Consider the following 25,515-nt stretch of genomic DNA (forward strand, 5'->3'; position numbering starts at 1 on the left):
CACAGTGAGGTTGTCAAGCAACCAACAGAGACTTCAGGAAATCACTACTCCCACCTAACAAATAGTCCAATATATAATCCACCATAAAACCACAACCTGTAGTTTTTACTCTTTGGCAAGCTAGGGGTTTCCCCCTGTTCCCAGGTGCACCGCTGCAGGCGGTAGCCCCAGATTCTTCATATATGTGATCAATCTATGTATAACTTTTGTCATCCTGTTTGTCTATGCTGTATTTCTGTAATTTTGCTACCTGGTCTATTCTGTACACACATCTATTGCACATCTGTCAGTCCTGGAGGAGGGACTCCACCTCTGCTGCTTTTCCTGTGGTTTCTTTCTCACAATTTCTTCATTAAAGCTTTCCTCTGAATTTAGGGTCTAAGGACATGAGACATTTTACTGGCATATTATGCAATACAATGAAATTTTGTGTGGAAACCCACAGAAAACAGCAGAAGGATAGAGGATATTACACTGCTATACAGACTGGAAAGCCCCCAGAAGCAAATTTGTGATTTGTAATGTTGGGCTATAGAAATAAAAAATTACTTGATTTGACTTTAAGCAACAAAGCTTAAAAGTTTATTTCCTAAATTGTCTGTTCCTTCAAGCTTTGAAACAGCGGAGGATTAAAGCAAGTCTGCTGCATGTAGACGTGTCCAACAGAGGTCAAAGGTCACCGGCATGAGTGGAAAAAGGCAGAAGAAAATGTTAAAACATTCTTTAGTTAGTTGTCACTGCATTTACACACACACACACACACACACACACACAATTCCACAAACACTCTCTCTCTGTTTGCCATGGGACTGTAGACAGGCATGTCTCTCAGGGTGTTATCTTCCCTGCCCGAGGCCAGACAGTCTTCAGATATCACTCACCTTCTCCCCTCCTTCTCTCTGACAAGCCTGGGAATTAAATCACTTAAAGGAGCACAGGAACAACTTATCACTTTGTCTTCCGCATGTTTGGATTTTAATCAGTGAAGGAAACAAATTAAATACATATCTTCCTTTGCCATTGTACGCATTTACACTTCCAACGACATTTTCAGATTTATTTGGCTCTACTTCCGTACTATGAAATTTATGGTGCATGTGCATAACTGTGTGAACATCATCGCTACATGTGCGCCGGTGTGAATGTGGTATACATGGAGGTCCTGATTGTTAGGAGAGCCATGTAGCTTCAGGAGCCGTGAACTCCTTCAGCTCCACTCTCTCTTCCTCGCACTGACAATGGGAGCGGCGGTTTGAGGTGAAGGAATGAAAGCGCAGGAACCACTCAAGGTTAAACTCTGCAGATTGAATAACTCCCCTGTGACAATACTACTCGGGGCTACACCAAAGCCCTAACAATGGCGGGTCATTTGGCACTAATCGGCTAGCATTCTCTCAGATCACTGCACAATAGCAGGAAAGAGAAGGAAAAAAAAGGCCTTTTCTCATCTTACTTTAAAATGCTGATGATCCGTAATCATCATTGCACTGATACCCAAACATTCATGCAGTGATGCTGTTCATCTGCTCCACTCAATTTAATTTTGTTGACTCATCGCACATTCTTTTGGTGTTATATGACAACACATTCAGAGGTACTTTGATCTGCAATCCATGAATCAAGAGGAGAAAATGCACCTCAGGCGTACAGTAAAGTATTACACAGTGTTAGTTGTACATTAATTAAATTGATCTGCAGCTGCTGTTCATTAACCAGCAAGAGAACAATTTATAAGTTTTACAAAAATTGGTAAAACTATCGTTTTGAACAGATAAACAGCATCTCCCTTTACCACTGATTGTTTCCATCCGGGGCCTCCATGTTCTCTCTAAAAGCCTCATCTAACAAACTAATAAAGTGAAAGTCATAAAAAACAATTTGTAATGCATTGAAGTGCTTTTGGCTGGAGATAAAAACTAAATGGACCCAGTAATAAATTATGGCTGATGTTTGAACACTGATGATTCAAGTGCAACAAAGCTAAGGTGAGCTGCATCAGGGAGTAAACAATTTCAAATAAAAAAGACTTCTACATCTGCTGCACACAATTACACCGTCGTACTTAAAAAGAAGTTATAAATAAATGTTCAAGAAAGTTCTCAGTTCAGTCCTACTTTAAAGGATGGGAAACTAAAAGTTTGCTCAACATGTGAACTAGCAATTGTTTCAGTGTTTCGTTTTTTTCTTTTCTTCTTCTTATTATTTATCATAATCGAGTTTTGTTATATATGTATATGACATTTTAAATGCAAGATGAAATCTTCTATTCTACAAGAAATGTGTATTTATATTCCATATGTCCAATTGGTCCACTTAAACATGTTATCCCTTGGGGTAAGCTATTTTATGTCTGTAATCCATAAATAAATCATCATATATGATACCCTAGCCTATCATGTCCTGTTAAAGTTTCACAAAATACGTCACATCATATTGGCATCACCTTTTCATGCATTGTTGTCATCTAATGTCATATCTCTGCAACCCATGGGGCCAACACAACTCTTCTATTGGTCACTTGGTTTGTCGCTCAGCTCGCAGTTTCCACATTTCCGACCGGATTTGAAGGCGGCCTGAAAATGCATGTGCAGCAAAGAGTGACATCTTGAGGCTGTTGTAACCCTCGAAACTGTGCTCCACCTACCTGCAAACTGTTGCTCTCTCTCAAACTGTTGCTCTCTCTCTCTCTCTCTCTCTCTCTCTCTCTCTCTCTCTCTCTCTCTCTCTCACTTCAGTAGAAATGCAGCAGAGCTTGATCTGACTTGTCCAGCCTGCCGCTGAAAGTACCTTCTTGCTCTCCGGGACTTATTTGGGTGCTTTTCACACACTGCGATATGGCAATTTCTATGTCTCTCCAGGGTCTGGGGCTCATCATACTCGCAGCAGTCCTCCTCCAGACCATCGCAGTTGCCGTCAGTTTTATGTATTTCAACAAAGTCCTGAACACGGTAAGATAAACTTTTGTTTTCCCCTTTAATCAAACAGATCTAACACATAGTGGGTGCATCAAATTAGCTGGGGGAAGAGGAGCTATGACTCATATTGTCATGTTTACTTTACTTATAGTTCAGAGCTTTCTAATGATCCACCATTAATTTCAGAGGGATACCACACCAGTGACACAATTTTAAGAGTCTCCATAGGATTATAGGCATGAGACATGACAAATAGTACCGTCCTGAACTGAGAAATTACAACCATAGATAATAAGTAATATTAATAATAGTAATAAAACCTTATTTATGTGACACATTTCATACAAAAAAGTGTACTGTATTGTATGTAACTGTTGGAAGAGTGAAGAAAGATCTAGTAGCGCCATTTATCAGATAAAATATATCATGAAATAGCCAAACTTGTACTGCAATATACTCTCTTTTTCAACAGAGGATCATTTCTGGAGACATATTTTGAAATACTAAATATTTAATGACATGTGGTGTAAAAGTCCCACTTCACCATGCAGGAATTTTCTGCCCCTCTCTGGACAATGAGAGAGGTGAAAGTTGGGAAAGTAGATAACAGAAAACAATCGGAGGAAATGAGGCTGGTCAGGAGTCAGGGGGTTGTGACACCCAAAAACAACATATTTCAGACTTGAGCAGATATTATGACAAGGCCAGAAAAAAAGTTGCTAATACCTCTTCACAACGCTGATGGAGCTGCTCCTGACCTCTGATTGGCTGATGGTCTCAATTAAACGCCCAGCTGCTCACCTGTGACCATTTTAACTGCATATAAATGTGTTTATTGGCTCAAACTCTATTACTATATTTTGCTTACTGTAATAACCAAGAGACTATATTGTTTTGATAATGAATGTTTTGTGTGTACTTTTCAAATTTGTCCTGATTAATATATGTATTGAACATTTTGGTTTTGTTTTCATTATAATGATGATACATGATATGATATTGTTCTTTACAGTGAATATTGGTCCCACTGCTGTACTAAAATCATTAAAAAGCATGACCTATTGTTTCTTACTGAGCATATGTGTTGATATATCCATCGATTAATCGAGAAAATAATTAGCAGGTTAATTAATAATGAAAACAATCTTTAGTGTCAGTAGTTTTAACTTCTTTTTATATTGACAGATGCAGGAGAGCTTCTCTCGGAGCAGCGTGTCCTGTCTGATGAACGCAAATATGCGCTTCGAGTACGAAGATTCAACAGCCGAGGACAAGAAGAGTGACCCCTGCTGGCAAGTCACGCAACAGCTCCACTACCACATTGAAAAGGTTTTTGTTTTTGTTTTTTTTTTAAATATAACTTCAATTTGTGTATATACTATTAGGCTTTTTTCACAGTAGACATTTTGACTTTGTCATAGTCGGAAAACCACAGGTGTAGTAAGCAATGACAATGAGTGTGACAGCGAGTCCGCATTCACAATACCAGGAACCTAAAACTGAAGCACCTAAATAGAATTCAGCCATCATTCATTTTATTATTTACACCTGTGACATATCAAAATATCTTCTGTGTGAAAAGGCCCTTTGCAAAAACAAAGCAGTCTGATATTTGTTCTGACCATATTTCAGAAACCACTGCCAATTTTCAAGTCATTTTTTTTTCCTACAGTGTTGCAATATTTTTAGAAAAATGTGCTCATTATATACTTATTATTTGTTTATACATTACATACATTTGTTCAGGAGCCACTGGGGAAAAATGATGCATCTCACCATTCCTCTCACCATCAACTCTAAATAAAACAGGCCCACACAAAGGGGAATAGTGCAGTTATGGGTCAACAGTGGACATATTTATAGTCCCAGAGTGAGGATGACATGATTCCCCAGTGACCTATTAATATTGTTAATTTAAGATTTAAGATTCTTATAATTCCCTAAAAGGCACAAAAACAGAAGTGGAGAAGACACATCCTCTCTTTTCCTTATCTCTGTTTCTCTCTCTCTCGGGTGTTTTTTCGTTCAGACGATGACAGACAGATTCCAGAAGGAGATATCCACTGCTATGAGAAGTAAGAACAAAGCCCGCATTGACTATCAATTACTACTAATGGGCATAAGTATGACTTTTTCCACTAAAAATGTCTTGCTTGTGTTTCTTATCCATCTTTCTGTGTTGCCACAGATAAGCTGACAGGAGTGCTGCCTATCCTAAACCCTGGGGTCCCAGGAGTCCCTCTTCCCAAAGTCGCAGCCCACGTGACCGGTGTCGTCTCCTCCACAGAGCCTCCAGTAGCAGAGGGTGAAGATATTTTAATGTAGTTTAGAAGTAAATGTGACCGCAGGACACACATGAAGTTGTTTTTGTAAGCATAATTGATAGCCGTAACATAAGAATTGTGATTCTCTTGACACCTCATCACAACACTCATATAAGTAAGCAGCCACCTTTCCAGGGCCAGAGGTGAGGAATGTGCTTCGAGGCGTCCCAGGCTGCTATTAGATTCAGAAATGTCTTCATACCTACCTTTCTGTTGGGACCTGCAGATATGCAGCTGCTCTTTATTCTTCTCACAACCTGGAGGGTCCCACAGTTTCTGCCTGTCAGTGTCTCAGTTATGCTTATTCAGCAAATAAGCAGAAAAATACATATAGACGTTTCAGGCGTATGGCAGTCCATATATAATACAGTTTTCATGCAATAAGATTATTTTAACAGAATTTTTATTTGACAGTAGACAGTACAGAGAAGCAGGGGAAAAGAGGGGAGAGAGGGGCACTGGAAGTGGAAGACATGACAGCTATATTGTATTCATAACAGACCATACAACAATCAGGACGCTCCTAGTCCTAGTTCTCATATATTTTACTTGAAAGTCTATTCTATCACCAAATTTAAAGAAAATACACATCTGTAACAGTGAGGAAAAGGCATCTCAGTTCATGAAGTATTCAAGTATCAAGCAGGAACGTTTGTTTTTACTATATAAACTTGCTCAATCATTTTATTTCATTAGTTTTTGATGTATTTTGCTATATAAAAGTTTCCAACCAGCCAATCGTTATTTGATTTTACTCTCCTTGAAGCTACTATGTGACTTTATTGCTCTAATAAGTTTTTTTTTGTGGAAAAGTTAGATTCAAATTTGTACAGTCTATTGTACGTTGATGAAGGGGCTGAACCATTTATCTGTGTGTTGGATCTGTGAGGAACAATGGGGTCACAGTGTCTTTTTTTATACTAACACTGGGGGCGCCAAAGTCAACAAAATTCTCACTCTACTCATACTGTAGTAGCTTTAAGGATTTTGTTGTCCACAAGGAACATATTTTTAAATATCATAAATCTGGAAGGTTGATAGTTTCTTTCCACACACACACACCACTCTGGGTGGCTGGATCTCATCTTCTGGTGCTTTTTAACATGTGGTTGTAGTAACTCAACTTAAAAAAAAACATGGTAGAAATTAAAAATAGAGATTTTTTCTCAGCACCAGCACATATTGGAGAGGAACTTGTTGGTCTGTGAGCACATCTGTAAGCATTATTTACAGACCGTACATTTCTTTAACATTTGTTTTTTATTTGACAAGCAGTGACAGTTTAAACACATCTCTAGTGATTTATATTACATCATGGTGAAAGGCCTCAACTCTTGTGTGTCTGTGCTTATACGAGTGTATACATATGTGCATATGTGCTGTTGCAGGCTCGCGGAGCAGCAGGGGCTACCTGGGGGAGCGCATCCGAGCGTGGGAAGGCCAGAGAGGTCTGTCCTTCTTAGAAAATATGGAGCTGAAGGGAGGAGAGCTGCTGGTTCCCAGAGCAGGCCTCTATTACATCTATGCACAGACTTACTTCAGACTCTCTTCCGTGGGAGAGACAGAGGTGGAGGCAAAGGGTGAGGCGGGGGACATGAAAGAGGAGGAAGGAGCGCAGCTTCTTCAGTATATCTACAAAAAGGTTAGTCTTTGTGCATCTTATTATAGGACAGTACCTGGAATTATAATGTGCTTGAGAGAGATTTCTTAGATTTTGTTTGTTTTAATTACAGTTATGAATGAGCAAGGACTGTTTTAAAACTGTGTTCAAGGACACTTTTGCATCCCAGAAAGGCTGCAACGATCCAAGAAGTGACCATGGTTTTATAGTCCTTTTCGCAATTCCACACATAGCTGTGTCCCAATTTAATACCACATACAAATAGTATATAGTATGTACTATATTAAGTTAATAGCAGTTCTGCAATATGTATACAAGAATTAAATGTACTTTCCAATTTAGTAGGAAAAGAAAAGTGGATACAAGATGTGTAATTTATTTGAATGTTTTGCAACTGTAAGCTCCTCCATTCAACTTGTGCATTGTATTGTGGTACAATAGTGTCCATCAACAGCACACTCAATAATCAAGCAGATTTAGTATGCAAACTGGCATTTTTAAGTATACTTAATTTTGTCACTTTTCCACTAAATTCTTAAAACCTGCTCAGAACTAGCATGTAGTATGGAATATAGCACAGAACATTGTTTGCATATTGTGACAGCTCAGCTCATTAATGCAAACAAACACTCAAATCTCAGAGCGTCCTTGAGTGCACCGATATTCAGAAATGAAGATATTCATTTCAGATATTATCAGAAAAATATAATCTTTATAACATAATGTTATATGCTAATACAACATTCACAGGGCCAGATTAATGCTTTAACTCTCATTGTGCATCGTGTACATCTTACTTAGTAATTAGTTTGTGGTAACTTTATTAAGCACAGATTTATATAGGAATATGCCCCATGTAAGGGCAATATGAACTTAAACAATGAAGGTCTTACAACTAGATTTTAACTAACTGCCACATAGAGAACTTCAGTCCCCCTGAGGGTCCTGAGGCCCCAGGGCAGGTGTAATCCAGGTTTTGGTAATGCATCATGCCGTGTAACCTTCTGTTCATACAAGTTTTGATCTTGTTGTTTTTGTGTTGTTGTCCACAGATGAGTTCCTATACAGTTCCCATCCTGCTGATGAAATCATCCCGGAGCGCCTGCTGGCCTCGGGGTCAGGAGCCCGGCCTCTTCTCTCTGCATCAGGCCGGTACCGCGTTTCTACAGCCTGCCGACCGCCTTTTCATCACCGTTAGCAATGCCAGCGCCATGGAGATGGACGGGAGAGCCAGCTACTTCGGGGCCTTCCTGGTGGGCTAAAGGGAGAGAAGCTCACATAGAGGTGTCCTAGACTGGGCTGATTTGAAAAAGACATCGACAGAGGTGGACCCGAATGTCAGGGGTTTGCTTGATAATATGTCTGAGGGTACGGGACAGCAGAAGAACGGACTGTGAGGAGTGCAAAGGAACTTCTTCAGGGCCATGAAGCTGCAGGGTTATGATCAAACTGAGCTGCAGTGGCAGACTCTCAATCACCCAAAATGGCAAGGAGGTAGAGCCATTTGGTGTGAATTTACTCCAGAAGTGACAAAATAATTGGTCATAGTTAAACCTGACCCAGGATATTAATTCTGTTTTTAAGGCTGGCAAACAGAATACAGAGTAAGACGGAGCAACCCCGGATTAAGTGGTGCTTTCAGAGCACAGCTGTTGTGCTCTCGTGTTTGAATGACTTCTATTGAGTTCCAGAGTTGTTTTGCCTGCAGGTCAAACAGTCAACAGTTGAGTTTGCAGGAAATGACAGTGGTGTTGGACACATGACACTTTTATGAAAAAAATATGTATAAAAAATGCCACGAGACAAGATTTAAGATGTTATTATGAATGAAGCGTCTTTTATGTTTACAGTACATGTGGTTTAATGTCTTGAATGTGTGGTGTGATACAGATCTTTGATGTCCTGTGGCCTTTAAGAGAGGCACTGATCTGGTATTAATGTGAGTTTTTAGTGTTTTCTGACACATTTACACTTCAGATATTTTCTGATACTTATGATGTCAAATTAGTTCACACAGGGGACATTTCTAACTGTTCCCAGGCCCCGTTTTGAACTAATTTCGGTTGGACTTCAGTGTGATGCACATTTATATAGTCACGTTTTTCAGGGCTTAACAATATTTGTACCTTAAGTTTCAAAAGTTTGCTCTTGTTGATCTGCAAACGCGCAAGTAGTAGTACTTCTCAGTAGCGTTTCTGGAGATTTCGATCATATTCCACGATCCTCCTCTGCAGTTGGAGCGTACCCAGTCGCCCTGTGGTGAAACTGTTTTTGTCAACTACTGTTTCCAAGGTCAAGAATAAACTTTCAAACTTCACTTTTGAGCCGATGCGGATGAAAAGTCACATATATTTCTCGGCCAACTCCCATCTGCTGAGGAAGATTGTGCGATATGATTGAAAACTCAAGAACAACTAAGTTGACCTTGTGGTGAGAAAGTTTTAATATTTGTACCATATTCTTAAGGAACATGTTGTCTGTAAATTACAACTACAAATCTCCATCTACTGCTTTGCTAAGTATGTTTGCACAGTTGTGGTAAAAATGCCAAATAAATTAAATGTGAAGATTTTAAAGCAAACTTGAGTCAGGTTCCCCCTCTACACAAAAAGACACAAAACTGAAAAAGTAAAAAACTATCATTTAATTCATGTTGTATTACATGTTTCCATATTATGGCAGTGAATGTTTCAGCAATAATAAGAGTCACTCCTCAAACAAGAGTTTTTACATAAAAAAAAACAATACCAAAAACTAATCAGGGTTCAAGTAATGCCCAAAAGAAATACATTTTTTGAAACACACGCAGGAAGATAGATCATATTGTAATCCACCTGCTACTTCCTGGCCTATGAGTGGAGAACCAAGGTGTTTGTTTGGTCAGCCTGAGTCCTCTCGCTCTCTCTTCTTCAGTCTCTTTTTTTGGTCACCATGACTGGACTGACAAACATGTTGTAGTTACAGCTGAGACAGTAAACACAAAACACAGACAATACACAGCCTCTTGAGTTATAGGAGGGCTTCAAGGTGCTTTAACCAAAACACAAATGTAAAAAAAAAAAAAAAAAAAAAAAAAACAACAAACAAAAAAAAAACAGACAGTGGTACCAAATCTGAAAACTTGGTATCAAAAATAGTCTCTGAGTTGGTCTCTAATCAGTCGGGACACTACAACTTGGGGAGGAGAAAAATGCACACTGACAACCTATGGCTTCAGTTTATCTAAACACACACACACATACAGTCATGTACAACCCCATAATCAAAACATAACGGTGTAATATTTTTGAAGACAAGTCAGTTATAGTCTATAAATGGCAATACTGTAAACAACTGCGTGTGTGCACGAGAGCTGGGAGGCTCCTTGTTGGTGCTCCTATTGCTATGGTAACCAAGAATGGTTTCAGTTGTAATTTGGCCAATCAATCAGACTAAGTGCTTACAACCCACCATCCGCCTGCCCACTGACATTACGACAAATCTCAGCGGGCGCATACACTCCCTCTCACTCACTCACAGACAGACAGAGACACACACACACACACACACACACACACACACACACACACTTACATTGAAACCGTGGATCCAGCCAAGTGCTTTGACATTATCTTGCTGCCTGTACAATGCCTGCATCAGTCAAGTTCATTAAGACAAATTCATTAACAGCCAACAGTACTTCGATTGAGCGAGTCGAGATAGAAAAAGGCATACAGTCTTGTGTGAGACACAACTTCTCCACAGATTAGTCACGAGATTCGTTCACAATTAAGGTGTGAGAACATACGGGGTTAAGGATTAGTAAGGGTCGTCCTGACACCGATTAAGCATTTCTAAAACATACATGGAGTAATACTCAAACATGGAAAATGCTGTAACAGGTGACTGCGATATGATGTTTTTGCTGTCGTTATGCACCAAATATAGTCCAGAAATCACACATACATACATACATACACACACATACACTTGAATCTATAATTGTGCGCACACACTACCAAACACAAAACCTGGTATGGGTTCCTATTGCCTCTTACAGTATGACTGTGGTCTATGAACAAAAAAGCACCTCTGAAATACAGAACAACCTTGGAACCGGGTATAGGTGTTTAACTACAGACAGGCAACAACACACACTGGCACACAGGCACAATACAGGAGGCTTTGGCACACCCATGCTAGTCTTACTACTCAGCATTTTCCAACACAGAAGAAGAGCAGATTATAGGACAGGACAGACCCATAGCTGCCTTTAGAATGCCTCCCCTGTGAGGGGAAAGGTACAGGTTTGTCTGACAGAAACAATGATCAGCCGTCACATTCAATCAGCACCGAGCTGTCTGTTTTTGTTTTTGTTTTGTTTTTTTGGAGTCCCAGCCTCTCATCCGATCAGCAGCTCCAGGCTGTCCTCGTAGTTGGGCTCTTGCGGAGGGCTGGGAGACAGGAAGGCCGTGGTTACAGGGGTTCCCGTTGCTGTGGCGACGTTGAGGAGGGTGTTCGCGCGGATGCTGGTGGTCGCCGGGTTGCGGAGCGCCGCGGCTGCCGTGATGCTGGTGAGGTTGATGCCGAGTGTGAGCCGCGTCTGCTCCAAGGCTTTCTCTGGCACGGCAAAGGCCTCTAGCTTCTTCTCACCGTTGGCCATGTAGGAGTTCTGGCAACCTCGGCAGATACAATCCAAGCATGCCTGAAAAAGATGACGCAGAACGGGTGAGGAACATAAGTCTATTTGCATCACAACAATGTCACATAAAACCTGTAAAATGATTTCTGATCTCACCACAAGTACCTTAATGTTCGTGAAGACGTTTGTTCTTAAAAATTTTGCCTTCAGTAAGGAATTCCATTTGAACTTGTAAATACAGTGACAGACAGTTTCTAGATACCGTGAATCAAAGGTGGGAGTTTTTTGTTTACGGATTCAGGTGGTCTGACACTGCCTCTTCCGAGATTTACTGATTCCATTGCTTGCCACAAGAAACTGGTACATGTTAAAACTAGAGCTGCAATGACTTGTTGATTAGTCGATGGACAGATAATAAATCACCAACTATTTTGATAATTGATTAATCGCTTTCAGTCATTTTTTTAAGAAAAAATGTCCAAATTCACTAATTCCAGCCTCTCAAATGTGAATATTTTCTGGGGTTATTTAGCCCTTTATAATAGTAAACTGAATATCTTTGGGTTGTGGACTGTTGGTTGGGGCAAAAGAAGACATTTGTCATCTTGGGCTTTGGGAAACGGTGATCGACATTTTTCACCATTTTTGGACATTTTATAGACCTAACGACTACTCGTTTAAATCGAGAAAATAATCCACAGATTCATTGACAATGAAAATCATAAGTTGCAGCCCAAATTAAAATAACCATGACAATGCAGAAATCCTAACAAAGACAATAACAATGTAACAATAATCTACAGCCAATCACATCACATGATGCCATTACACTTGAAGTGCTGATTAAACAAACTTTTGCTTTCTGTCATTATAATGTGAATATTTCACCTGTGCAACCACTGTGTCACATCTTAAGCCATTATCAGTACTTTTGTAAAGGGGAATCAATTCATCTAATAACACTTATTTTTCTGCAATTATGATTGTGGGGGGAAAAAAAAAGCTGAATCCAAAAATGTCATTCATGCAATGGTCATAGTCTCACCTTGCGGTTTGAGTAACAGGGACACCGTTGCCCCCTGCAGGTCAGCACTGAGGGATTCTGGGTGGCCCTGCCACACTTGCAGCCTTTCTTCTCCACTGGCTTCTTATATGGAGGCCTGACAGGTGCTGGAGGCACCAGACAGCCTGACATCAATCGCTGGTCTTTGCTCCGGTCCTTGTTCTTGGAGCCTCCACTGCTGCGGGCCTTCGCATGGGGCTTCTTAGGGCCCGGATCGACGTGCTTCCTCGCACCTTTACTGTGGTTTGGTGCAGGGCGACTGGGCTTGGGAGGTGCTCCATTGGGAAGGGATGAGTATGTGTGTGCTGGTACAGTTAAGGAGGGTGTGGGCGGTTGAGTGTGCAGTGTATGAGAGGGGTTTGGAGTGTGTACATGAGAGGAGGAGCCCTGCAGGATGGAGGCGATAGGAAGAGGTTTCACCTTTTCCCTGTCACTCTCTGAACGAGATCGCTTGCGGTTAAGGCGGACTGGTGGGGGCTTGGAGCTTGGAGGAGGATCGAATGAAGATGTGTGTATGTGAGCACCAAGGCTTGCCACTGTGTTAGTCCTGTCTGTTTGAATCTGTGTGTAGTTGTGAGCTGCGTCCAGCTGTATGTACATTTGAGCGTGTGCTCTGTCTGTGGCTATGTGTGTGTGAGTGTGCGTCCTTTCTGGGTGTGTATGAGGGGAATCTCTACCGGGCTGAAGGGGATCCAAAGTCTGTAATACCTCCTCCACACTAAGGAGCAACACCTCCCCCTCCTCCAGCTCCCTGCTGCTAGATTCCCCATCCCTGAGTGAGCACACAGTGCCTGGAGTTGGGGCTAAAGGTCCAGTGGACAGACTCAGCTCCAGACCACCACAACCAGTATCGGATACAGAGAGGCCTGCCTGTGGCTGCTCCTCTACCAGCTCACATACTTCCAGCTCTGGAGAAGATGGATCCAGGTCCTCCAGTACATCTCCATTGCATTCCTGCGGTCCATTGGAACAGGGAGGATCAGAGGAGGAGCTCTGGGGTACAGCTGAGAGCTCTGCAGGAACAGGTGGCGCCTCTGTGGGGGTCAGGGACTCTGGGTCAGAGGGATTCACATCTTCCTGTGCTAGGCTTGGGTCCTCTGTCTCTGTCTCCTCTTCATGTGACATAAGCACCTCCTCTAGCAAGGCCATAACCTCTGGAGACCCTCCTGCATGGCTGCTGATTGACTTCAGCAAAGGCGAATGAGTGACATATAGGCAGAGCTTCCTGTAGCACTGCACCAGCAAGGAGAGCTGTTTGTTCTCCTGGAAGCAGGAATAGTCCTTACATCTGCGGCACGATGTCCTTATCTGCATCTTCTGGCCTTTACAGCCCAAGCAGACATAATGCTGACACTCTGGATGTGTAGGGGAAATGGGATTCTGGAGCAGTTTACCTGAGACAAAAACAAGAGGCAGCTGTTAATCCACTTTGTACTTGTGCACAGCAACTAAAGCACAATCAACTGGCAGGACTCATTAACATCTTCCAGCTTGTGCCCAGCTGTAATTACTATTAACGCTGCAACTAACAATCATTTTCATTATGGATTAATCTGCGGATTATTTTCTTGATTAACTGTAAACAATTAAAAACTGCCAATCACAATTTCCCAGAGCTCAAGGTCTTGTTTTGCTCAACCAATAGTCCAACAAAGATGTTCAGTTTACGATGATATAAAGCAGAGAAAAGCAGCAAATCCCCCTATTGAAGAACTGAGTGACAGAGGTTTTTGCTTGAATTTCAATTAATCGATTATAAAAACAGTTGCCAAATAATTATCTGTCAAATAACTAATATAGCATAGACGGGAAATCAATACATTTTTTATCAATATCACAATTTATGACAATGATATCATCTGAGATTTTAATTGATGCTCAATTGAACAATACCTCAAATCTTGGCATTTTCCATACTTTCTCTATTTTATTGAAATAAACCAAAGAATACTCCAACCGGCTGAACCATCATGTTCACATCACTGATTTTTCCTGCTTACATCACCCAATCCACAGTTCTGGTTAATTACTGCATGAGAGCACAGACAACCACACCAAAAACACAACTGCATAATAGGCAGAGATCAGAAATATCGTGATATATCATCCTGTCACTGGTGCCAAGCTCTAGATGCAAGCTGTGCCAGTGTTGATATTCCACTGGCTAAGCTGAGTGAGTAAATAAACCATGAATAGGAAACACATGGCTCTGCAGCAGGCACAACAACAGAGGAGTCATCTGTCTTGACAAGAGGACAGATGACTGGGGCTCAGCCTCGGTTGCTAAGGAGACCACGGTGGTGAGCACGACAAACCGTGTCAATTGCTGCGAGCACACGCACGCCCACGGACACTTCAGTCAATATGAATAGTAAGGTTATGAAACACTCAGTAAAGTTAAACCGACTGGCGGTTCGGAAACCTATGATGGTCTTGCAATGAAGTGACACAAAACAACATGACAATGATAGATATGTGTTATAAAGGTATACGAATGTTTTCATGATGCTTACCACAGACGAGGCATGCGAGAGACTGTCGAAAGAAGGGTAGTAGTGTGTACATATCTGCGAAGGTGTGAGGCTGCCGCGGGTCACACTGCAGTACAGCCCGGCTGGCGGACACGTACAAGGTGGTTGCATTAACTGGGTTCATAGCGGTGTACTCCGCAGCCTCAGGGAAGCACGGCCCGGGGGAAAAAAAAATCCAGACTCCCGCTGCGACGGAGCTACAGCTAGCCAAGTCTCAGGGTGGATGGAGGAAATATAAACTGTCCCGGTGGAACAACAATCAGTCACCCGAGTGTGTCAGTGCAGACATATGAATTAATAATAGACACAATAATAGACAACGACCATAGTGAAGCGGTTATCTCTAAACGCGCACAACGCTAGCTCGACAGGTGGCTAGCTAAAGTTAGCATCAGCGGTTTGTAGTCGTTACTGTTCAACGAGATCTTTCGGGTCACGATTAAAGTTTCTTTTAATACGGACCACTTAGAGCATTGTTTATAATCACCCACATTATCTCTAACGCTGCCCAACAGCTAACAGTGCAGTCAAATGATCAAACGATCCATAATCAAAAGGTTAGCATTATGTAGCTAGCGTTAGCTCACGACATCAGCCAAACGCTTTACACGAGAGATGGTCGGTGTTGGCCATAGGACCCATTCAGTATCCAACACCGTCTCCTCGTCGATGCCGAAGTGAGTGATGAACTGCTAGTAATATCACAAATCTGTTTAGTTAGCAATTAGCTAACAGATCCCAGGCGCGCACTTGATGTAAACAAAGCTAACCAGCTAGCATTAGCATAGCTAGCCAAATTAGCTATCGAAAATTCAACCGTAACCTCCTTATACCCCACGCGAAGGAGGGAAATGCAAACTGTAAATTGAAATCCTGCGATTGTGATACGCTTTACTGTAATACTTGGCGAGCGGCGACCGAAACATAGCTAACTAGCCGTTTTACAAATGCATCAATCATTCGATTTTCCACTTTTCCTCGCATCAACCCCTCTCGACCAGGCATTATAATCACGCGAGACTTCCCCTAGTTACCCTGGTTACCGTAGTGTACGAAAGGTTCACATTCAAATTCGTTCACGGCGCCTTCATTGTGTCTTCAGATGCATACTTAAGTAAAGGTACTAATACAACTATGTAAAAAATATTCCATTATAAGTAAAAGTCCTCCATAAAAAATCCTACTTTAGGATAAATACATAAGTATTAGCAGCAAAATGTAATTAAAATACTAAAGTAAAAGTAATGGTTCCGTCTGATATATTATTATATATGACATCATTATATATTAATACTTAGGCATCAGTGTATAAGCAGCATGTTACTGTTGTAGCTGCTGGAGGTGGAGCTACTTTGAACTATTTTATATACAGTTAGCTAGCGTCAGGATCTCCTCTAAAGGGTCACCAGATAAAGCTGAGGGGTCGTGAGATGATTAATGGCAGAGGAAAGAAGAAAAAACAAAGTTCTGATACACAAATCTGTTCTTGGTTTTAGGAGTTTTTCTCTGATCTTTGATTTTTGGTGAAAGGGTGGATTATTTGAATATTCATTGAAATGAAACCATGTGGGAAGTTTAGAGGGAAAAATCACTATTTAGTGGAGCTGTTAACAACTCAAAGACATCTGAAATGTGAGCCTGACTACACGCTGCTTTTTGTAAGACATCAAAGCCAAAAAGGTTGGAAACCACTGGTTTAATCTTTAACAATGTGTTGTATTTTAAAAGCTTGTTATATTATCTATTGTGTCAAATCTTCATCTGAAGAGTAACTAAAGCTGTCAAATAAATATAGTGGAATAGAAAGTACATTTTTTCCCTCTGAAATGTAGTGGAGTGGAAGTATAAGGTAGCATAAGATCTAAATACTCATGTAAAGTACAAGTACCTCAAAATTGTACTTAAGTACACTACTTGAGTAAGTGTATTTTCCAACACTGCCTCATTCACTTTCTTTGTGTTTAGTGTCATAATAACAACTAGTAGCCTAATCAAATATTGCAAATTAAAAACGCAATTGGAAAAGTGTCAAGCTTGGATAAAAGAATAAAAAATGGAATCGAAGAGACATATAGTCAATTGTGGTGCAGCTTTCATTACAATTTGCATTTATACACAAATCCTGCAAAGGATATTAAGCACTGAATCTTACTTTGGACAAAACTTTCCCTAATGCCTGACACTTGCAGGATATTGCATATCTGTTTACATATATTTCTACATTTAACGTCCTCTACTGTGTGTAAAGTCAGTGGTTGGGAGTGCAATAAGTATTTATTCTAAAACAAAACTGAATTGGCCAAATGTGTTAAGTGATCCAAAATATGCTTAGGGTGCATATTTTAGGGTGGCTTGTGATAGTGGTTTTTGCACCTGTTGAGTTACAAATGTGATGACTTCACACTCTGAATAAAACTGCAATTAGACTTTAATACTCATGATTCCTTTGACTTGAGATTGTTGAATTGCTTGACATGACACCCTCTGCAAGGCCAAAATGACAAAAGAAAATTGGCACCAGTAACACATACTCAGAGGCCAGTGTTCAAAGCAAAAGTCAAAGTATAAGATCAGTAGCACATGTTTTGATGAATGGATAGGGTCAGAAAACATGAGGCAATAGGATTACAGTTGGTTGGGAGATTGCATTAATACTCTCTGTATGAAAATATGACTTATTTAATGAAAATAAATTCTATTACACCAGTGTTTACGTTTTATAATAGATAATCAGTTGAAAAAACATACAATAAGTGTGACAAAATAATCTCAACGTTTCTGAACAAAAAAGCAAGTGGATGGACCTTGAGTTAGAATAAGAGGTCAATAATATACTTTTGCCCTCATATAAAGTTTATAGGACTGCAAACTCTAAGTTTCGCAAAAGACTCAAAGACATTGCGACTTGCAAAACAACAACCTTCCTCCTCTGAATCTCTTTGTGTTCTCCAACACAGTATGAATGCAGCCTCTGTTGTTAAATTATATTTTGCTTTTTTTTTTAACTGTGAAACTCAGTATCTAAGTGGGTTCTGTGAACTCCAGGGGTCCTGAGGAAGTTGTTCCCCAGAAAAAAAATTCCTGCATTCCATTATTTCACTGGCCTGCAGTTTATACAGAGTTTAACTCATAATTAAGTAAACAACTCTTATACTGGGTTCTATGGACAGTATTACTCCAATTAAACAGGACCTGTTGCCTAAAAGTAAATGAATACTTGGCATGAAAATACAGAATTTGATATACATGCTCGGGACCTAGTATATTGTGGATTATGCCCTGGGTAACGCCTGTCAGGCAGCCTTTATCAGCAGGCGTCCAACTAGATCGACCAATCATATTTTTGTATTTTGGTGTATGCTTTTCAGGGAAATGGCCCTGGATTGAGATAAGAACTGTCAATCAGTAATAAAAACCCTAAACTGAGGGGAAAATCTACCTGATAGGCCAAACTCAGGGCCAGAAGTCTCATAGCAACATGACATTCAGATTAAAGCACGATGAACTACAAGAAAACTTGACCCCTGGTAGACCACGCCCATCCCCCCTTGTCTGCGAATTCCTTGATTCTGATTGGCTATGAGAGATCGCCCCCCATTCGCTATTGGCTCAAATCTCTGCCTTTCATTCCCCGCCCGCCGCTGTCATCCGAGCACTCTCACAGCCATGATGGCGGCCTTCGGTGTGGCCCGTAGCAGCTACGGACTCGTAAACGGGTTGAGGGTATCTTTCAGGAGTTTGGCGCAAGTGAAACATGGCGCCATCATGCCGCAGACGAACCTCCGACGAGACTGCCGTTGGTACTCGGTCAGCCACCTGTCCGTTAAGGAGAGGATAGAGCAGAAACGGAAGGCGGCGCTAGTCGGGGGAGGTCAGACGAGAATTGATGCACAACATAAAAGGGTAAAGTCAGCAAACATTGACTTTCTTTCATTTTAAGTCAACATGCATTTACCTGAGCCTGTGTGCACCTTTTCAGTCTTATCTGCTTCAATTTAAACTGGCACCTGGAGTGGTTGAGGGGTGAAATGCCTGGCTCAAGGGTTCCAAGTCGCAGCGCTTAAAGTTCTCAGGCACCATGTCTGATTTCAGACATAGAGCAGTTATAAATTCATGTAATACTTAATTCCACACATGGTGCACATTTCCTCCTGTACAACTTTGCAGGCTCACATATCTTTTCTTGCTTTAATCCCTGAAGTCAATGGTTGTAGCCGGAGGGGAGAGTGTTTATACCTACACATGCACCAGAGCCGAGATACTTTCAGCAATATCCTATCTTGATAAACTCTCATCTTGTTGACTCCCAGTGCCCTTGAGCAAAGCAATAACGCTCTACCAACTTCAGGTAGAAGTTGCACTTTGAGTTTAAACAACAAAGTATTCCCCAATTTGTTTATGAAATACATGTGAGTGCCATTTAAAAATGACAATTCCGGTGTCTAATGTGACAAACATTCAACCCACTTGACACGTGATTTACCTACTGAGATACTGATATATTTACAGTACTGTGCAAAAAGTTTTAGGCACTAAAAGTAAAGTGAGGATACTTTCAAAAATAATGCCATGAATAGTTTTTTATTTATCAAGTAACTTCATACAAAGTGCAGTAAACAGAGGAAACCTAAAATAAATCAGTATTTTCTGGTTGCATGCTTTGCTTTTAAAACAGCAGCAGTTCTTCTCGGTGCACCGGCATACAGTTTTTCAAGGTACTTGGCAGGTCGGTTGTTCCAAGCATGTTGGAGAGTCTGCCACAGTTCGGCTGTCTCAGTCGCTTCTTTCTCTTCATACAATCCCAGACTGACTCCACGATGTTAAAATCAGGGCTCTCCCTCATGATATTGCATGATGGATAAGAATCCAAATACCCAAAGTTTCTAAAACTTTTGCACAGTACTGTAGATATTATGTAATATATGTAGATATCCTCAGAAAGTCCTCTGGTTATCGTCATATTTTTCCTATAATACCTTATCTGTCATAAGTGGCATGAGTAGAGCAATAAATCAGTCAGACCAATATATGGGCCAATGTTGTGTTTTTGCAGATATATCTGAATGAATATATGTTTAACAAGACATTTCTATACAGAAATACCAAAGATATGTTTGGGGTCATGTAAAGACAGTGTCACCCTTGTGTAGTTTATCCACCGGAGAGCACTGACAAGTTTGTTAACTGTAAAAAGTCTCACTGGGTTGATTCATATCATGGTCACAATCCTTAAAAATACCCCAAAAATCCTCATCATAAATGTTGATATTTTGTAAATGGCTACAGGGATAAATTAGTGTAAATAATGATTGGATGTTGCTCTGATTTGCTCAGATGTATCTCAGCATACAGTCAGTTTACCTGCATACTACCAGATCAAGTAGTACAGTATTCTTTAAGGTAACTGTGTAGTAACTTGGTGTTATGTGTTGCAGGGTAAGCTGACAGCCAGGGAGCGAGTGGAGCTTCTGCTGGACCCTGAGTCCTTCGTGGAGACGGACATGTTCGTGGAGCATCGCTGCTCTGACTTCGGCATGGAGCAGGACAGAAACAAGGTAATCGGTCACAGGAGCGTCATGCTTCTCTCCCTCCTCTTGGGTTTTCTTGTCCTCATATCTTTTTCTCTCTCTGTCTTAGTTCCCGGGTGACAGCGTCGTGACAGGCCGGGGCAGGATCAATGGCCGTCTGGTTTATGTGTTCAGTCAGGTACATTGTGTATTTATATTGTAGCGATCCCTGTATTCTGGTAATACACCGCAGTTGTCTAACTTTAACTCCGCTGTTTCTCTCAGGACTTCACAGTGTTTGGTGGCAGTCTGTCTGGAGCTCATGCACAGAAGATCTGTAAGGTAAATAATACTGTGAGACTGAGGTGCACATGTACTGTATGTGTCTATGAACTATGCACTTTAGTGGGACAATGTACAAAAAAATGCCTCAACAGCGGCATTAAATCATCAGTAAATGCTCCCTGTCAATTATGAGAATATTAATTAGAATGTCTGCCTGTGTATTTGTATTTTGTCAATGATTCCTCCTGTTTCAAACACAATTATGAGTATATAACCCTTAAATGTTTCTGTGCTCAGATCATGGACCAGGCCATGACGGTTGGAGCCCCAGTCATCGGGTTGAACGACTCAGGAGGAGCTCGAATCCAGGAAGGAGTGGAGTCTCTGGCTGGATATGCAGATATATTCCTGGTATGTTTTGTAAATAGTTAAAGCACATGACTGCTCACTAACTGACATCATAAATCCCCAAATCATATGTTGTTGCAGTTAGTTGTAGCATTACTTTCTGACTGAGTGCACCAAAGACTGCTTACATTTTGGTGGTTTGACATCTCCAGAGTAAACCTTTTGAAATGCACACTGTTGCACATATCACAATGTGTTTTTACTGTCACACTACTATAGTTTTTGCGACCCTTGTAAAAAAAATAAAACGTTCCCCCTTTTCCAGAGGAATGTGCTGGCTTCAGGAGTCGTCCCTCAGATCTCTCTCATCATGGGTCCCTGTGCAGGAGGAGCCGTCTACTCTCCCGCCCTGACAGATTTTACCTTCATGGTTAAGGTATGGAACTGCACAAAGGCAATAAAAATACAAATCTACACTCTGATTATAATTAGCATTAGAGAATGAGTCACGAATAAATACAATATAAAATCTTCTTTTCATCTAATACTAAATTAAATTGGTTTTCAGCTGCAGCAAACATCCAAAATTAACATTATTCTTTGCCAGGCAGCCCTGTTTCAAAGATTATTTACTTATTCACAATACTCTGACAAGTTTGTGCATATATGTGTGTGTGTGTGTGTGTGTGTGTGTAGGATACATCATACCTGTTCATCACAGGACCTGATGTTGTGAAGTCTGTCACCAACGAAGATGTGACTCAAGAGGAGCTGGGCGGAGCCAAGACACACACCACTGTGTCTGGTTAGTTTATGTCACTCACTTTGCACAGGAACATGACCTTTATTAAACATTTTTGCTTAGCGAGTTGACTTTCATCTTTTCTTCAGAAATCAGTCTCATTGTGCTGTTATATAGATGTTCACTGGCTTTTTTTTTTTTAATTTGTTTTTTAAAATCAGAATCTTGTCCTTTGCTCTCTCTCACGATTACGTCCCTGTGGTTATATTTATAAAACATTGGAGTCTATCAACACTGATGCAGGATTACTGGTCAAATTGATATGTCAACTTTGAAGTAACTCACCATAAAACACCATCTTCAGTGTCTAAAGACTATTTATCTCATGTCTTCTTCTCAGGTGTGGCTCACCGTGCGTTTGAGAATGACGTCGAAGCCCTGCTCAACCTGCGAGAGTTCTTCAACTTCCTTCCGCTCAGCAATCAGGACCAGCCCCCCATCAGGGAGTGCCACGACCCCAGGTAATCAACCACATTACCCTTCACTTTTCACATCTCTTTTTATTTCCACTCATGTCTGATAAGTTGTCCCTTTTTTTTTTTTTAGTGACCGTCCTGTACTTTCATTGGACACCATTGTCCCGTTCGAGTCAACTAAAGCCTATGACATGTTAGACATCATTCATGCAGTATGTCACACACACACTCACACATTCATAACTGCAGCCACATTTCTTTTAATTTCTGCCACTTGTAAATGTTTCCTCTCTTCATGCATCTGTCCAGATTGTGGATGAAAGGGACTTTTTTGAGATCATGCCAAACTACGCCAAAAACATTGTGGTGGGATTTGCCCGCATGAATGGACGCACTGTTGGCATCGTGGGTAACCAGCCCAAAGTGGCTTCTGGTGAGTAAAGGAATTTAGTTTTCATCTTTTTTTTCTGTCTTTTTATTTTAACAAACCAGAGCATGACAGGAGAAAATTAGTGTGGAACAACAGTTGTTTACTGATTTAATAATCTTTGGTGTTTATTCCATCATCTCTCTGCCTCGATCTTCAGGTTGTTTGGACATAAACTCCTCTGTGAAGGGAGCCCGATTTGTACGCTTCTGTGATGCTTTCAACATTCCCATCATCACCTTTGTGGATGTGCCAGGCTTCCTGCCAGGTATTCCTAAAAAAAAATCTCAGGGCATATACACTGGCTACACCAAACTCCAGTTAAAACAGCAGAATGTTTTTGTGTACCTGTGGTGTGTTGTCTACAGGTGGAACAGTCCACCAGCAATAAAGTAGGAAAAAGTTTACTTGCTGGTTCAGAGAAACAAAATGAGAAGTTCATTAGTAACAGTAAATGTGATTTGCCTTTTTCTGTGAACATCAGGATTTATGGAAGAGTTAGCAAAGGTGGCAAAAAGCTAATGGAACAAGATGTTTATATTCTGTCAGTAACCAGTTTCATTATGAGGGTAAGCCAGACTGCTTAACTGGGATACTCATAAATATTGGATAAACTGGGTATATTATGACCAAGACACACTTGAGCCCAAAAAATGGGGTAATTGACACACTGACTAAAATCCTCTTTGCATGAAAACTTGACTTCTGTGCTCATTCAAACTAATTGTAATTGCTGTGGTGGCTCTTAACAGGTACCGCTCAGGAGTACGGAGGCATCATCAGACACGGAGCCAAACTGCTGTATGCCTTTGCAGAGGCCACTGTCCCAAAAATAACCATCATCACCAGAAAGGTGTGTATGAACAAAACAAGGAGAGACTAGAGATTAAGAAAATCCTATAAAGTGAAAAGATTGTAGGATTCAGGTTAGAGTTGGAATGAGGTTTAGGTTGGGGTTAAAAATGGAGATAGAATTTTTCCTGGTTCAGCATCAGGCTCAGGTGGTATGAAAGTGTGGTTTGTCCAAACTACCAATAACCTCCAGTAGCTCTTCACTTGAAGAGAGCAGATGGAAAACTGATGTGCCAACCAAAACATAACTAAATTTTTGATCAGTAGCTGCTACACTTACTTAAAACCTGATGTTAGAAGCTAAACAAGCTAAGTGACCTTCTGCAGCTGCTTTACCAATACAAAACTATTGGGAGACATCTACCGTGAAGTGTTTACTTGGGTTTAGGAAATAATGTCAAGTAATAAATATAAAAAGTATGGATTTTAGGTCAGGAAAAGAGTGAGTATTGTAATACATAGTAATTTTGTATCTGTGTGTCCCAGGCTTATGGAGGAGCCTATGACGTGATGAGCTCCAAACACCTGAGAGGAGATGTGAACTATGCCTGGCCCACGGCTGAGGTTGCTGTTATGGGTGCCAAGGTACAAACACCCTCATTCTTTCTGTTTCTGTCTCTCTCTCTATCCTTCTCTTTGAGTTGACAGGGTGTATGAACTGTTTCTTTCCCTCTCAGGGTGCTGTTCAGATCATCTTCAGAGGGAAGGAGAACCAGGCGGAGGCAGAAGCTGAATACGTGGACAAGTTTGCCAACCCGTTCCCAGCTGCTGTCAGAGGTAAATGAGTTAAAACTGTCTCCTAAATTCTCGTCTTTGTGCGTAAATACATTGAATACATCTCTCTCTGACCGACACTACGTCTGTTTAAGGTTTTGTGGACGACATCATCGAGCCGTCAACCACCCGCCAGAAGATTTGCAACGATCTGGAGGTGTTGGCCAGCAAGAAGCAAGTCAACCCCTGGAAGAAACACGCCAACATTCCTCTGTGAAACACACATCCCCGGTTTCAGCAATAACACTATCTAAAGGCACTCGCTGTGGGATTTTCCTTATACTGACTCTACATTCAAATGATCTGCAGTGGTACCCCCTTTTATGATGACTTTGGCAGCAGTTTGTTGTTGGTTTAAAACTGTCATTTACCACTCCACTGAAAGCAGCACATAAAGATAAGTTGTTGATTTTGTTAGCACCCAATAGCAGCTGCAAATCTGTTAATTTCCACCCAGCTTACTGCTGATGTTCTAAACTGTCAGCTGTGCTAAAGCATCCCAAGCTGTGAAGAAATCTGGGAGAAATAATGTTGCCCTGTAAACAAAATCTGGAGGTCTGTCTTTACACTGATATGCAAGATGTTATTGGGAAAATCCTGACACATTGTACCTGGATGGAATAATACATTAATAATACACATTTCAAGATGATTGTCACATCAGTAGTGGCCATATTGGTCATTATTACTGCAGTCCTACAAGGTACAAGTACAAGGTGGTATCTGAATGGACAGATCATGTATCGCCGGGAAAAAAAACACAAGTGGCTGTCAACAGGATAGTTTTAGCGGAAAATGCAAACTTACTGTAGTTTGTTTTGTTTCCAAAGTGGTTTATGTACTGTATTTAGTTTTTGAGGTGTCGTGTGCGTGTACAGTAGTTTGCGCTTTCTGACGCACTCGTGTTTAACATCCTCCGTTAAGGTCAAGAAAATTTCTCACAACCTGGAACTGTGCCTTTTCTCTCCAGCAGGCTCATCTGCTGTTTGTAAAATAAATCATGGACTCAATACCATGTGTGTTTTATTT

The 25,515-nt window shown here is 40.9% G+C and overlaps 3 protein-coding genes across 3 annotated transcripts; 2 read left to right on the forward strand and 1 right to left on the reverse strand.

Annotated features, from left to right (window-relative positions):
- Positions 1 to 2,635: 2,635 nt before the first annotated feature.
- Positions 2,636 to 9,457, forward strand: LOC137199458 (tumor necrosis factor ligand superfamily member 10-like). Its single transcript, XM_067613777.1, has 6 exons — positions 2,636 to 2,948; positions 4,101 to 4,244; positions 4,945 to 4,990; positions 5,104 to 5,220; positions 6,628 to 6,881; positions 7,913 to 9,457. Exons 1-6 carry the CDS (start codon positions 2,835 to 2,837, stop codon positions 8,120 to 8,122), a joined length of 885 nt encoding a protein of 294 aa, XP_067469878.1. The 5' UTR covers positions 2,636 to 2,834; the 3' UTR covers positions 8,123 to 9,457.
- Positions 9,458 to 9,481: 24 nt separating this feature from the next.
- msl2a (MSL complex subunit 2a) lies at positions 9,482 to 16,095 on the reverse strand. Its single transcript, XM_067613776.1, has 3 exons — positions 15,058 to 16,095; positions 12,527 to 13,938; positions 9,482 to 11,544 (listed from the first exon to the last, which is right to left on the reverse strand). Exons 1-3 carry the CDS (start codon positions 15,197 to 15,199, stop codon positions 11,242 to 11,244), a joined length of 1,857 nt encoding a protein of 618 aa, XP_067469877.1. The 5' UTR covers positions 15,200 to 16,095; the 3' UTR covers positions 9,482 to 11,241.
- Positions 16,096 to 18,708: 2,613 nt separating this feature from the next.
- Positions 18,709 to 25,496, forward strand: pccb (propionyl-CoA carboxylase subunit beta). Its single transcript, XM_067615056.1, has 15 exons — positions 18,709 to 18,978; positions 20,511 to 20,630; positions 20,713 to 20,781; positions 20,868 to 20,924; positions 21,165 to 21,278; positions 21,541 to 21,651; positions 21,912 to 22,020; positions 22,358 to 22,478; positions 22,564 to 22,645; positions 22,743 to 22,866; positions 23,021 to 23,128; positions 23,613 to 23,713; positions 24,199 to 24,297; positions 24,390 to 24,489; positions 24,582 to 25,496. Exons 1-15 carry the CDS (start codon positions 18,742 to 18,744, stop codon positions 24,701 to 24,703), a joined length of 1,674 nt encoding a protein of 557 aa, XP_067471157.1. The 5' UTR covers positions 18,709 to 18,741; the 3' UTR covers positions 24,704 to 25,496.
- Positions 25,497 to 25,515: the final 19 nt, after the last annotated feature.

This window comes from Thunnus thynnus, chromosome 16, assembly GCF_963924715.1.
Source record: "Thunnus thynnus chromosome 16, fThuThy2.1, whole genome shotgun sequence".
In the NCBI taxonomy this organism is placed as follows: Eukaryota; Metazoa; Chordata; class Actinopteri; order Scombriformes; family Scombridae; genus Thunnus; species Thunnus thynnus.

Coding starts and splice junctions, on each gene's coding strand:
- LOC137199458 (XM_067613777.1), top strand. CDS start 2,835: ATGGCAATTTCTATGTCTCTCCAGGGTCTGGGGCTCATCATACTCGCA. Junction 4,245..4,944: donor TCCACTACCACATTGAAAAG/GTTTTTGTTTTT, acceptor TTTTTCGTTCAG/ACGATGACAGACAGATTCCA. Junction 5,221..6,627: donor AGAGCCTCCAGTAGCAGAGG/GTGAAGATATTT, acceptor GTGCTGTTGCAG/GCTCGCGGAGCAGCAGGGGC.
- msl2a (XM_067613776.1), bottom strand. CDS start 15,199: ATGAACCCAGTTAATGCAACCACCTTGTACGTGTCCGCCAGCCGGGCT. Junction 13,939..15,057: donor TCTCGCATGCCTCGTCTGTG/GTAAGCATCATG, acceptor TTTTTGTCTCAG/GTAAACTGCTCCAGAATCCC. Junction 11,545..12,526: donor CCTGTTACTCAAACCGCAAG/GTGAGACTATGA, acceptor CATCTTTTTCAG/GCATGCTTGGATTGTATCTG.
- pccb (XM_067615056.1), top strand. CDS start 18,742: ATGATGGCGGCCTTCGGTGTGGCCCGTAGCAGCTACGGACTCGTAAAC. Junction 20,925..21,164: donor ATGCACAGAAGATCTGTAAG/GTAAATAATACT, acceptor TTCTGTGCTCAG/ATCATGGACCAGGCCATGAC. Junction 24,298..24,389: donor TTGCTGTTATGGGTGCCAAG/GTACAAACACCC, acceptor TTTCCCTCTCAG/GGTGCTGTTCAGATCATCTT.